The 14751-nt window shown below is 41.7% G+C and overlaps 1 protein-coding gene across 4 annotated transcripts in view; it reads left to right on the top strand.

The window, feature by feature from the left end:
• Insc (INSC spindle orientation adaptor protein) overlaps positions 1 to 14751 on the top strand; it is a 312207-nt gene that overhangs the window by 55013 nt on the left and 242443 nt on the right. For all 4 annotated transcript variants that reach the window (XM_058576933.1, XM_058576934.1, XM_046438204.2 and 1 more), the window contains exons 3-5: positions 2226 to 2571; positions 3540 to 3592; positions 4501 to 4624. In XM_058576933.1, coding sequence (XP_058432916.1) covers positions 2226 to 2571; positions 3540 to 3592; positions 4501 to 4624 — 523 coding nt within the window. The remainder of the gene's footprint in view (positions 1 to 2225; positions 2572 to 3539; positions 3593 to 4500; positions 4625 to 14751) is intronic.

The raw sequence follows: 14751 nt of genomic DNA, 5'->3' as shown, positions 1-14751 counted from the left end.
AAAATGCTGCAAGATGTGTATATATTATGGTCATATTTATGAAATGAGCAATGGTTCAGGAAACCCTTTAAATGTCTATATCCTTAGATATAAATCTGTGTAGGAATGCGTGTAGGTGAAGAAAATGATGGCCTGATACATAGAAAGTTACCTTGAGTTGGCTGAGGTGGGGGCGGGGCAGACAAGGATAAGGGTGTGGTAATGAGTAGAAAATGAGTAATGTTGACAGTCACAGAGTGTATGGGATACGATCCCACTCATGTAAAGTTAAATGGGTTTATAAGATAGAATAGGAAGCAGGGTGGTGTGATATCAGATTTCTGGTGATCCCCCACCTACATGTACATATATGTGAATGTTCAAATTCTTTACAAAATAAAATAGCTGTTTTCATGAAGGGGAGCAAGGAAGGTCATTGGTTAGTTTTGGTTTGTTTTCAACAATTTGAAAGGCAATTGCCTGTAGGAAACCACAAATACAATTTCTATAGTCAAACATGAAAAGCCTATGGTCAAAAATCCCATTTAAAAAGCCCTGTAGTCCAACAGCTGCACCTTTTCAGGAAATCCTGCTCCTTCTCATCAAATAAGTGCAAACATGAAGATGATTTTGACCTTGATAATTGGAGCATGGCTTTGTCATTTCAGTCCTATTTGGTATCTGGCTTCATCGATGTCTTGTGTTTCACTGTACTGAACTCGAAACAAGAGCCATGTCCTCACCTTGTCCAACACAGCCCTATGGTCTCCCACCCGACTGCTCTCACCTCATCTCCCATCCCTGAGGATGCTTCTCAGCTACTCTGGCCTTCTTGCTATTCCTCACACATCCTAAGGATCCTTCTGCCCCAGAGCATTTGCACTTGCTGTTCTCTCTCCCTGGAACAACTTGCCCCCAGATATCCACATGGCTCCCTCCCTGGCATCCTTCAAGTCTTTACCCAAATGTCCCTTTCTCAATGTGCCTCCTCTGATCTGCTTCATTTTTAATTGCAGTGCCCAGTACCCCTCCACCCTCAGCACTCTCTAGCCTTCTTTCTTGTTTTCCTTCCTAGCGCTTACTACTTCAACAGATGAACGACATTGCTTATGTATTTTGAAAATCAACTGTCCTGTCACAGGACTGTAACTCTCATGAGGGACGTGATTATGTTTTCTGCTACAGCCTAGGTCTTAGAAATGGCACATGGTAGACACCAAATTCATGTTTGTGGAATGAGTGAATGAACAGGGGCAGGTGGAGGATGGCTTCAGGTAGATGAGCCACAGACAGACTAATCAAAGACAAAGGACCTGGAGTGCAGCCTTAGTGATTCACTATGCGTGTCTTGTTTGGTTGTGAAATGATGCTAAAATCTGTTCCTGTCTTTTCACTTCTTGTTCATTTTTCTTGCTTCTTTAGAGAGATCAAAAGCTCCTTAGTGTCTTCATCTGTTTTTTTTCCACAGTGCCTGACACTCATGTGATATTATGCATAAGGCACTCGACACGCGCTCAGTGCTTCCTCAGTTATCTGATATTACTGACTTACTTGACTGTGAATTCTAGAGTGAATTTTATTTGAGATCTCAGCATCGAATCTATCTAATCTATGTTGTCATGTTATTATATTAAGTAAATTAATCTTGTTTCATCACAAGTGATATACCTGTTCACTGCAGAAAAACTGGAAATTAGAAAAGAGTTGAGAAAAAAGAAAAAATGCTTTAGTTTCATTACCCATAAAGCTCCTTTGGCATTTTAAGTCTTTCCTGTAATGCTTTTTCTAGATATGGCTTTTAATATTATTGTCATAACTTTCTATTTGCACTTATATTTTCTGTATTAGTTCACATTTTTCTTTACAATAAACTTCCTGGGGAGGATTATTTTAAGTAAGTGCACACTATATAACCACACAGCTGTATCATAGCTCACTTAATCTATTATTTGAGATTAATAAAACTATTATTTGAGATCCATTTCCCCTTTTTTGTAAAGGTCATCTGCTACTGTCAGACTTTATTGGCTGTGGTTTATTAGTCTGGTCACTGGCTTTCAAAACTTTGTACCTCAGTCTTATTATCTGTTAGCTGGAGATAATGAGAGATAGTTGAGAGGATTAACCTTGTGAATGGGAGAAACAGTGCCGAGTTGATGCTTAGTAACCAAGTTAGAGCCTGGCATCAAACCCTTTGGGAACAGTGGCGTGTTGACAGTCATTCTGGTGCTGTTCCCTGATTGCAGGCTGCACCTGATGCAGGTGGACTCGGTCCAGCGCTGGATGGAGGACCTGAAGCTCATGACTGAGTGTGAGTGCATGTGTGTCCTGCAGGCCAAGCCCATCAGCCTGGAGGAGGATGCCCATGGTGACCTCATCCTGGCGGGCGGTCCCAGCCCCGGAGACCCTCTGCAGCTGCTGCTCAAGCGGGGCTGGGTCATCAGCACTGAGCTGCGCAGGATCGGGCAGAAGCTGGACCAGGACCGCTGGGCGCGCGTACACAGCATGAGCGTGCGTCTGACGTGCCACGCCCGCTCCATGGTCAGCGAGTACAGCGCGGTCAGCAGGAACTCCTCCCAGGAAATGGGCCAGGTCAGCGGCTCTGGGGTGGGGCTGGATGGGTGCTAGGAGTAGGTATGCTTCCCAGAAGAGTGGACTTGAATTTGTTAAGTCTGAACAATTCCTGGCCAGAGGCCTTCTTCCTTTTCTAATAAATCATAGAAGAAAGACAGCAAGGACCTTTATGGAGTATTGTTATGTGCAGGCATCACACTGGATGTTTTTGACACTTATGTCATTTAATCTGCACAACCTTTGGGGTTGGCACTGTCCCTGTGAGGAGCTACACAGTGGTTAAGTATGCCAACTTGAATGCCAGACTGTCTGGGTTCAACTGTCAGCTCTGCTCCATCACCTTGGCAAGTTACTTAGCTTCTCTGTGCTCCACTTCCTCCTTCATCTTAGTGGGCATAATAATAACATTTATTTCAGACTTATTGTCAGGAATAAATGCATTATAGTAAAATGTTTAAAGCAATCAATTAGAAATATTAGTGCCGTTTACATTTTACAGTTGATGAAACAGAATCTCCAAGAGGCTAAGTAGCCTGCCTAAAGTTAAGCAGTGAATGATGTCAACAAGAGTCAACCTAAGTTTTTCTGATTCCACAGACCATTTGAACCTTCTTCTGAAGCCCAAGGTGGAATACTGAAAAAAGGCCAGGATCACAATTTCCCTCCTTCTCATTCATTTTTCATGCTAGAGCTTTATCCTTCACCCTCCTTCACTTTGTTCATAGCCACGTTCTACTCCAAGCCCAGCTTCAATGCCCTTTCCTCCCTGGAGCTTCCTGGATTCCTCAGTATAAACAATTGCTCAGTTTTATTTTCTTGTGCTTCCAAAGCAGCTGACGGCAATCTCCTTTGCCACTCGCAGTGTTATAGTGAATATAGCAAGCTGGATTACTTGATTCTCCACCTGGATGCCCCAGAGTGCCCAGCACAGCACTTGGTCCTCAGCCAGTTATTGAATTGAATAACACTGAACTATTTTTCTACAGGTTGAAAAGCTGCTAATGGAGAAGTGCTCAGAGCTCTCAGCAGTCACAGAGAGGTAAATGTGGACCTTAGGTCTCCAAAGTCAGGAGAGAGGCAAAGCAAGAGGAAAGCCGACCCTCACCCTTCCATACATGAACACATGGACGTTGATGTTCACAGACACTCACTTGCCCATGCACGGATATATAAACACACACCCACACAATCACAGGAATACACTCACACCCTCTTCTTCATAGTTCACACATATAAACTTAATACATACTTGTACTCAGAGGCACACACACACTCACCCTCCCATGTACACACTCCCAGGTGTGCGTTGATATTCTCCCTCACCCTTCCTGGCCCCAGATCTTGCAGGATAAACCTTCACTTTGGCACTCCTGGGGGGGGGGGGGGTTATGGGATCTCTGGCTTTCCTGGGTAGAACATGCTCAGATAACGAGGGTAAATTTGAGTCTGATCTCTCGTTCTTCTTTTCTGGGAAGAAAATCCTCCAGACTTCTTTCTGCACATTGTAGGCAGCCACTTCTTAAAAGGCCACAGGCATTGTCTTACGTCTCTGGAGTGAGCTCTGGTGATACAGGGCACTCCATTAGCCCTTCTCTCAGCATCCTCACCTCCATCTCCTGCCCCTGACCTTGCTGAGAATACAGACTCCAGCTGCAGTGATAGCAGGCTGTTCAAGGGAGAAACCCAGAGGTGTGGATCTGCCACTTTCTGATGACCTTACTTCCTGGTGACAGAGACTTTTGGTCTCCGGGCCAGCACTTCTCTGCCTGCTAAGGGGCCCGAGGATGAGCCAGGTGGGGCTTATTCTGTGTCTGACTCTCTTGGAGCTGCTGCCTTCCCTCTGTCCATTCTTTCCCCAGGCCAGGCCTGATTTGGTCCCTACAGTGGTTCTGGACCAACCACATGTGCCCTCCAGTGTCCCCCCCTCCCCCGGTTTCTTCTTCCCAGGTGCCTCCAGGTTGAGAATGAGCACGTCCTGAAGTCGATGAAGGCCTGCGTGAGTGAGACCCTGAGCACACTGGGCCAGCACTTTGGTCACCTGCTGGAGCTGGCCCTGACACGGGAGGTACAGGTCAGTGCAGGCTGGGCCTCAGAGGGACACACCTTTGAACTCTTGGGGAAGGAAGACAGAGGGGCTGAGCCAGACTGGCCTTTCTTGGGAGACATCCTCTTCAGATCACCAAAGTTAACCACAGTATCTGAGAGACAGGACTGCCAGAGGTGGACTGAGGCCTCCTGAGCATCTAACCCAGCTCTGTACTTTCCAGATGTGAAAACTATAGAGCCCAGAGAAGGAAGAGCCTTATCCAAGGTCACACAGCAAGGTGGTAGAAGAGCCTGGCCTTTCCCAATTACACTTTCAGTATTGTTCTCGCTATCCTAAATCTTCTCCGATGAATTATTCATTGATCACCATGAACCCAGTGGATCCTTATTATTATGAAAGACTTAAGGCACCTACAAAGTGGCAATAGTGAACATTCTAGAAAGGTCATACAATCCTACCCCTGTTTCTAGGCAGGCTCTTGCTTGATTCCAGAAAGTGGGTGGACTTTGGAGCCTGACAGATCTGCTTTCAAACTGTGATTTACTGTAGGCCAAGTTCCTTAATTTTTCTCTGCCTCATTTTCTTAATCTAAAGCAAGAAACCTTCCGCAGAAGAAAAGTGAGAGGAAGGCTCTAAACGTGTGGAAGGTGCTTAGCACTTAGTGTGGCTTAAATACATGTTATCCCCATCCCTTGCCCTTTGCTATGTTGAAGCCACCCAGTGCAGCAGATTCCATAAGGTTTTCATTATGAAAGGTATTCACATGCTATTTATAGTTACAGAAATATTGTGTTACATATTTGCCATTCTTTTCCCACCACCAAATAATAGCCTCCCATAAATAACAACTCTCTTTCCATGTGGGCTTTTCTCCAAACTTGGCCTCTCTACTGAACCTAGAGTTTCCTTTCTTTCCTATGTGTTGTAGCTTATTTTGTGCAGGGCCCGGGCCTTCGTGGCTTGAATCACCTGCTGGTCCTACCTTAGTCCATGCAGCTGGGTTACATAGGGCCTGCAACCTGTGTCAGTATGTGTGGTCCTAGAAATTCTAACCCTGACTGAGGGTCTGGGACACAGAGTAGGAGGAATCAAAAGCTGGGTGCTAGAGCACTGGACGTTGGGATCCTGGGTACTGGGGCACTGGAACCCTGGGACCTGGGGTGCTGGGACACCCAGGCAGGCATTTCTGGATGATGAGCTAGCTAACAATCACAGGGAGGGCAGGCAGTGGTTCAAGCTGGGGCTCCTGCCTCCAACTGAAGCATCCAATCTCAGAGGACCAGTGTGACCTGGGGCCTGAGGTGGTGAAGAAATTGAAGGAATGATAAGCAGAAGCACTGAAGTTAGGGTGAGGGGCCTGGAGGCACCGGCTGCTGCTTTGTATGCCACTTTGGTGCCACTTGCCTGGAAGTGCCAAGTTCAATGAAAAGGACTGAAATGGAGGCGTGAAGTTGGATGGTGAGTGACAGCCAGCTGGCTTCAGAACTGGTCAGCAGGGCCCTCCATCAGAGAGCAAAGGGGTGGGGCATCTTTGATCCCTTAGGTCACAGAATCCTGGGAAAAGTTCCGAGGCTGTCAGGAGCCTACTGGCGCCTTTTGGACTGGGTGTGTGATTTCCCAGAGCACAGTCAACTCTGCTTTTTCCTCATTCTGACCTTAGGGTTAAATTCCTGTTCTGGTGCTCCTACTTTCCTGGTTGTCGTAGGCCAATGGGGCAAGAGACAACTCTAACCCTGGCGGTCTCTTGCGCCATTGGCATACCCCACCACTTGGGTTGTTGATGTCGGGCCTGGGAGCTGTGTTGGATCAGCTACTCCTTTGTTTGGTCCCCATTGGCCTCTGCCCTCTGGTGGGTCTGTCCTCTAAGCACCTGCATGTCTGTTTTCTTCCTGATGACCCTCTTTCTGGTGCTTTCCCTTTTCCTCCCAGCTCGCCCCATGGTGTCCTCCCAAGTCCTGTGGGTTGAATTTGCCATGCCCGGCCCTTACATTTTAACGTTTTTTTTTTTTGACTGAACTTCAGCTTCTTTGTACATTAGAACATTTCCACACAGGACAGTGGTGGCGTCAGGAAGTATATTTGTTGAAAGCAGAGTGATTTGTGTTCAGTGTTGTTAGCATGTTTTCTAAACTGGTGACTCAAACGCTATTTTCCAAGATGCTAGTGATTATACCAGGATCCTATATTTGCGGTATCTTGACATAATGAAAATAAGCCTTATTTTTTGGCATCAGAACTTCTCCTATGATGTGCTGTTTTGCACTGCAAGTCTTCTGAAAGGTCCTTATGCACTCATAGTCTTTCTTGTCTAAACTGTAGCTTCTGTAGCCCAGAGTTTTGTTTATTTCATTCATATATTTGTCATAGTAAACTGAATAATATCTGATGTAGATTGTTAAGCAGTACTTTCCAAACTTGCTGAATCTCATTGTTGTTGTTTTTATTAAAGTACCTGTTTACTTATTCTGGGATGCTGGTGTTTCAGGAAATGCAATTTGGGAAACCCTTTTTTAGCACTAGGGAGCCATGAAGGCTCTTAAGTAAAGGAAGAGTCCACTCCCTCCCCACTCCCAACCATATTCAAAAAACAAATGGTGAAATAATGCCGATTAGAAGGGCAGTAAAAATCTAACATTACTCTGCACAGGCCTGCCCCATCCTGAAATGTTATCATGTTCACTTCTAGGCCCTAGATGGGTATTTGACAATATTTGGGCTCAAAGGAAGTTCCTAGGAGGATAGGAAGGTGCTCAAGATCAAGGTTTATGAGAATTAGTTGGAGAAGCAGGGGTTGCTTAATCTATGAATAGACACTGCTACCTACAAGGTTCTATGCTCTGGGGTCCTAACCCTTTAGGATTAATATTGACAAGGGCTAGTGGATCTAATCCATAAGATATCCCATGTAAAAACAAGTTTGTGAAGTAGTAGGGCTGCTCAGCAATGAGAGGGGTTGTCTTAGAAATAGCCCATCACTAAGATGGGCAAGCCATTGCTGAGATGACATAGGCAATAGACAGATGTTGGACTGAATGACTTGTAAAGTTTCTTTCATTATTATTATTATTATTATTTGGTTCTGGGGATTGAACACAGGGGTGCTCAACTACTGAGTGACATCCTCGGCCATTTTTTTAAATTTTAATCTTATTTTTTAAATTTTTATTCATTTTTATTTTGAGACAGGCCTCACTAAGTTGCTTAGGGCCTCCATAAGATACTGAGCCAGGCTTTGAACTTGCGATCCTCCTGTCTTAGCCTCCCTGGTCTCTGAGATTATAGGCGTATGCCACCACACCCAGCAGGTTTATTCCATTCTTGATAGGATGCATTTATAAGTGTGGACATCACAGGGTAGTGGACCAAGCATGGAGCATAGAGGCGCTAACTACTGGAGTGTAGACTACTACTAACTAGTTACGTGAACTTTGGCAAGTTACTTATTTATTTATTTTTTTTCTGACCCTTGGTTTCCTCAGCTCGACAGTAGGCTGTGGTTAGGGTTAATGAAGGAACAGGAGAGTAATTACTGACACTCTCTGGATTGGGTCATCTGCTTTTTTCTCTAGGTACACCCGCTCTGCTTTAAAAGAAACCAACAAGTTTTGCTAAAGGAGTCTCCTAATCTCCTAATTGTTTATTAAGTTTATCTAACTATTTGGTGGGGAAAGAAGAATTTAAGGCTTAAGAATATGAGGGGTCACCAATGGAAAATTAACTAGTATTTATGGTTAGGCTACCTGCGGAGAAAGGATTTGCTGGGCACGATGCAAGAAGAGATTCAACTTATATAAATTGGTTTGCTTGAAGATGACTTAGGGGGTGCTCTATTAAACAATTGATTCTCACCTGTATCTTTGAATTTGTCTCAGTTTCATGTGGATAGATGGTCTATTCACTCATCTATTCATTTATTCAACCACTTTAATTTTAGTTTAAAATACCACCTCTATTTGAACAAAACCAATTGGGAAACATAGCTTTGGCTCTGGGGCCAAGTGAGCTTGTAAGAGCTTCATCTCAAAACTGAATTTCCCCTCCTTGTTCCATATCTGGGGGCCTATCCCATGACAGAGGTTAGACTAGAGGAACTTCCTAAGGGGAGAGAGGCAGGCACTAAGCTGAGCCCACTCAGATCCTTCTTCCACACTCATCAGGTAACTCATTCCTCCTCTCTCAATGAGGTGACCTTGCAGCCTGGAGAAGGAGCCAACAGAGGTATTGCTGGTGGCAGGAGTGTGGCTGGAATGTGGGGGAGGAGACCCTCATTCTGTGGGGAAGTCTTTTCCCATCTTTATGAAGACATTCCCCCCAAGTAACAACCCCAACTCCTTGTGGAATCACTGCAGGCAGTCTACATTTTATTTTCAGAAAGTTTGGAAATGAGTCAGAATGTTGGTCATTAAATGAACTCTACAGATGCTCTGAAATTACTGTTTAACATTTGCTTCCTATTCTATTTGTCACTCTCAGATTTTGTTGTCCAATATAGATAAGCAAAATCTGCAATGTGATTAAATAGTAGCACAAGGATAACCCAAACATATCTGCTAGATAATAGAAAGATCTAAAATAAATATGCCCTCTATTCCATTTTAAAACTCCCTTGAAGAAAATAAAGTTAATGAAGGCAAAAACCAACCAATCAACCAACCAAACAACCAGCCAGCCAACCAACCAACCAAACCCCACAAAATTTTAATCTGACAGTTCATTGCAGCAGGAGGGTCTTGATCTGTGAGGTCTGCTGTCCTTCATAGCTGGAGTCCAGACTGTCTCCACAGTAAGTGAGGGAGGTTTCTTCAGGAATTCTCAGTAAGAGCTGCCTTTCCCAAACATAAACTGAAGGGCCAGAGACATACAATATTACCACAGCACTACCCCTACATTCACAGTGAGTTAAAACAGGGACGTTCTCAATCCTGAAGACAGAAACCTGGGGCACTCCATCCTTAGGGTTGTCCAATGCCTTATATGCTCACCTGTTACTGAGTGTTATAGTTTAGATGAGGTGTCCCCAAAAGCTTACATGTAAGACAATGCAAGAAGGTTTCGAGGAAAAGTGATTGGGTTATAGCCTTAAGGTTAACCTAATCAGTGAGTTAATCACTGATGGGATTTAACTGAGTGGTAACTGGAGGCAGGTGGGGGTGTGGCTGGAGGAAGCAGTTCATTGAGGGCGTGGCTATGGAGTATATATTTTGTATCCAGAGAGTGGAGTCTTCTTTCTCTCTCTGCTTTGGATTGTCAAGTGAGCTGCTTTCCTCTGCCACACTCTACCGCCACAATGTTCTGCTTCACCTCGAGCCCCATGCAATGGAGCCAGCCTTCTGTGAACTAAGACCTCTGAAAACGTGAGCCCTCATATAAACTTTTCCTCCTCTACAGTTTTTCTGATTGGGTCTTTTAGTCACAGTGGGCTGCATTGACTGGGGCTCCTTGAAGTAACTTAGACTAGTGATCTCAAACCACTTAAAATATATTGCATCCCCCAGTTCCCCAAGATTTCCTAGGAGAAATGTAAACACATATAACTTTAAGAAAATCTATTTCTTCCAGATATTCAATTTTTTCACTTGTTTTCTTTCCTAAAATGATCTTCCCAGTGATACATTGAGTTGTTTTTTTTTTTTTAGAGAGAGAGAGAGAATTTTTAATATTTATTTTTTAGTTTTTGGCAGGCACAACATCCCTGTTTGTATGTGGTGCTGAGGATCAAACCCGGGCCGCACGCATGCCAGTTGAGCGCACTACCGCTTGAGCCACATCCCCAGCCCGATACATTGAGTTTTTAAAAACAGCCATTCTATTTCTTTCCAAAAGAAAGATGTGCTCATCACCCATCCCAAATCTTACAGTACATTGTTCTGCCATGTAAAAACCTTGCTATGTTTTAAGAAATGTGAAAACCACTTACAAATAGTTATAAATGATCTTTATGGGGTGAAAGTGGGGAATCAAGCAAAGGAGAAGCCAAAAACCATATAGTTCTTAAGGTCTCCATGAATTAATTTTGTTTTTGCATATTTCTGAGAGGCGTTAGAAATCATTTTCCCCAGTGTGGGGATTTTCTGAATTCAGATACATGGTAGAGTGTGTGAGTATGTGGTTGGAGGGGTGGTTATGAAAGTTTCTAATTTATTTTGTCTCTCTCATTCACTTATTTTCAAATGGTGTGTGGCTCTTGAGGGACAGTCTCCTTAAAACCACAGCAAAGAGAGGACCGACAGGACATATCAAACTAAGAAAGGCCCTTTTAGGCACATATTTAAATGAAAGTGATTCCTTTCAGTTATATTTCATTCCCATCCATAGATTGTGACATTAGTTGGAAAGAAAAGTAGCTTTATGAGCCAAAGATTACAAAGGTTAATGATAGTGATTACTCTAAGTGTAATTGGAATCTTTTTGAAAACAATCAAACTTTTCCAGATATATTAGATAAATGCAGATAAAAGCTTTACATGATTTTTTTTTCAGATTTGGTACACATTATTTAAGAAAACTATTAAAATCTCTTTTGTTGAATATTTTAAAAATATTTATACTAATTTCTACTTCATGTTGAAAAAGATAAAATTAATTGCCAGAAGCTGGGCTCATTAGATTTATGCAGTGTATAACATTTTCCTTGTTTAGGTACCCGGGAAGTTTGATCATGAGAGCTACTGGAATTAATTGAATTATTTCTGATTTAAAAATCCTCAGTTCTGTCAGGTGCAGTGGCACACGCCTGTAATCCCAGCGGCTCGGGAGGCTGAGGCAGGAAAATCGTGAGTTCAAAACCAGCCTCAACAATGGCAAAGCTTGCTAAGCAAACTCAGTGAGACCCTGTTTCTAAATTTAAAAACTTCAAAATAGGGCTGGGGATGTGGCTCAGTGGTCAAGTGCCCCTGAGTTCAATCCATGGTACCAAAATAAATAAGTAAGTAAATAAATAAATAATCTCAGTTCTTGTTCAATTATTCCCTAAAGTTGAACACCAAACTTCAATACAGGCATGAACCCATTTATTGAAGAAATGCTATGGCTTTTATTATATTTTTTATTTTTTATTAACTGAGGATGGTAGTTATAGATTACTTTGCATTATTACAAATTCAGTCAATTATTTTATCTTGGCTTCATAATGTATTTGAATAAATCAAACTTTATTTGGGGTCTATGTTATTTTAATATTTTTTAAATTTTCCTTAGAAAGTTATCTTTATAACTATTTGTCAGTGGTTTTAATATTTCTTGGGACATATATCAGAAAACTTTTTAATTAAAAATGAAGGCAGGTCTTTACTGAGAGAAAGTTAACTCTGATGTGGCTGACAGGCTTGACGAAAAGGACTCTCTTTGCCAGACTGGTTATAGGGTGGGTATTTTCCTTATTTAAATAAGTGAAAGTTGGAACTTCAAGGTTTTGATAAAAAATATTTGAAGTACAACCTATTTTATTAAAAATAGTATTGACGATGAAATGCGTGTTTTGACTTTCCTAATTCTATATGAATAATTTGGGTGACCAAGGTGCTCTAAGTGAAAAAGTGGTGGGTATAATTAATAGTTATTTGATAAATCTTGGTAAAGTACTTTTGGAATTTTTCCCAGAAATTAAGAAAGTGAATGACTCTAATGATTGGGTAACAAATGCTTTTTGCAAGTCAAGTGGTTTCAGATTCTTTTACCAATTTAGAGGAGCAATTTAGAGAAGTTATCAATTTCTAGGTTGTTAGAAATCATATTTGATGACAGATCTCTGTGATTTTATATAATTCAGGAGGCTGAGCAATGGGGCTCTACAAACTCCTATTTCTCTCCATGAATTTATGGGAACAAAATTTTTCAGTGTTTGCATCTAAAAGTGTAGCATTAAATCAATATTTAATTGTGGATACATGAACGAATTAAAAAGTTTAAAGTAACAAAAAATACCTATTCATCTCACTAAGAGATATGTTTACAATAACATTTTAATATTTATGATTCATAATTATCAAATTTTATAACCTATTTATTTTGTTTGGACCAATTGTGCTAATGATAACCAATGGAAACTAAATCAAGAAAAGTCTTTTCAATACTTGGAGCCTTATAACAACAGGATATAAAATAAAATTTCAAATTCTAATGGTAAGTATCAGAAGGGTGATCAATAAAACCCTTTAAAACTTAAATGCATTACATTAAGGAAAAATTCCAAGGTAAAAGTAGAATAGGAATATAAATTCAATAATGAAAAGAGAAGATGCCAAAATATTAAAGAAAGAGATAATTTACGTCTTTTTAAATGAATGATATCAACTTGTTTTAGATTTCATTGTCTTTTATCCAAAATAGGTTTTATGTTAATATCTATAGTCTGATGTAAATTATATCCTTTCCAACTTTATTTTTTAAACCAATGCTGAAGAATTATAGCTGTCAAATTAAAATATGCAAGGGCACATATAAATTTTAAATCCCTAAAATTCTTTTAGGAATAGGTGGGAAAATATTCTTTTGGCATCAGATATACCCAGCACTCAGGATGGCTATTGCCCCTGCCTCTCACTGGAGAATTGCTTAGGTCTTAAAATCTGTGTCTTACAGGGAAGGTCTCCTTCTGCTTTCCACACTTTTTACATTTGAAGAATCATCCTCAGCAGATACCTGAACTGAGGTCACCACTAAAGTTCCTAAAGTCTGGCCCCTGTTGGCTTCAGTGAGGACCAGTTAGGGCCAGCAGTTCTCAGAACACCATCCTCCCACATTTTCTGAACATCCCAGCCTCAGATAATATTTCTTTCTGCTACAACGTTTTGTTTTTCAATAATGAACTGTGCCTCCAGTGTTCCCTTTCCCTCTGTGAATACCCTGATGTTTACAGGGAGAATCAATTGAATTTCTAACAATTACTTTCCTGCTCACGTAGGTCTCTTTCTAACTCAGAGTGGATTTGTGTATCTGAGCAACTTTCCCTGTTTAATTCCCTTTGATGTCTGATACATTCTTTGGTTTTTCTAACAAACTCTTCAAGATTTGGAGATTTCTCTTGAAAGACATAAAATCAGTTAAGTTCTGGGTCTTCCAAAAGCCTCCTGTTCTAAGAGATCTTATCCACACTTACCTTCCTAAATGGGATGTTCCCATCCAATAGGTATTTTACCGTCTGACCAAGAGGTAATCAGGGCTTAGGTTCAATTATTATTTTGCCTAGCTTCTCTTTAGTATATGCAGTCTTTCTGTGCCTTCCCGCAAAGTCCCAATTACTACATTTCTCTAGCATGTTCATGAGAACAGAGGCAATGCTTCTTCCTTATTTCCAAAACTTTCACCAGAGACCTATCAGGTAGTCTTTTAAAGAGTTCATGATGGATTTGTAGTATTTTCCTATGTTTTATAACTATTAAAGCATAAAACACACAATGACAACCCTTTTTTATTACATATCATGATTTCGGGCATTTTGGCAGGGATGGGCTGAATGATTCTTGCATTCCACATAGCATCAGCAAAGCCTGTGATCAGCTGGAAGATGGCCTGGTGAGCCCTGTGCAGCCTCACTCACATGTCTGGTGTTTAGGAGAGGTTGGCTGGAAGGCTGGTCTCAGCTGAGAGCATTGGTGGGGATCCTACCTGTGGCTTTTCCAGCATACCAGTCATAACAGTCTCAGTTATCAAACTTTCTACATGGCAGCTCAGGGCTCCTAAAAGAATATTCCAAGAAGCCTTGTGGAAGCTCTAAGACCTCTTGTTACCTAGCCTTGGGACTCCAAAGACATTACTTCAGTTGATGCTGGATTCTGTTGGCCAGTCAAGGCACAAAGGTCAACCCAGATACAAGGGAATTAGAACTCTTCTCTCTGTGGGAGGAGTAGAAAGAATTGGTAGCCATCTTTAATCTACCACACCCTGTCGAATCTGCCTACATTTTATGTCACTTTGCATAAATGGGCTGTTCTACTATGTCTATCTATGAACCCTTTACCTAAAACTTCAGGAAGAGGCTTCACAATAATTTCCTGGCTCTGTCTGAGAAATCATTCCAGCCTGCTCTTTGAGAGTTTGATCTCCCTATGATCGATTTCACTGAGTTGCTATCACTCTGAATGAGAAGCAATTACAGGACCCCAATATATGAAATCTGCATTTTTCTAATTCCTCAGTTAGAGCAGTTAGGC

Source organism: Marmota monax, unplaced genomic scaffold (assembly GCF_021218885.2).
Source record: "Marmota monax isolate L192 unplaced genomic scaffold, Marmota_monax_Labrador192_F-V1.1 WCK01_AAM20220418_F8-fsc00061, whole genome shotgun sequence".
In the NCBI taxonomy this organism is placed as follows: Eukaryota; Metazoa; Chordata; class Mammalia; order Rodentia; family Sciuridae; genus Marmota; species Marmota monax.
This window is presented reverse-complemented; position numbering and strand designations above follow the sequence as displayed.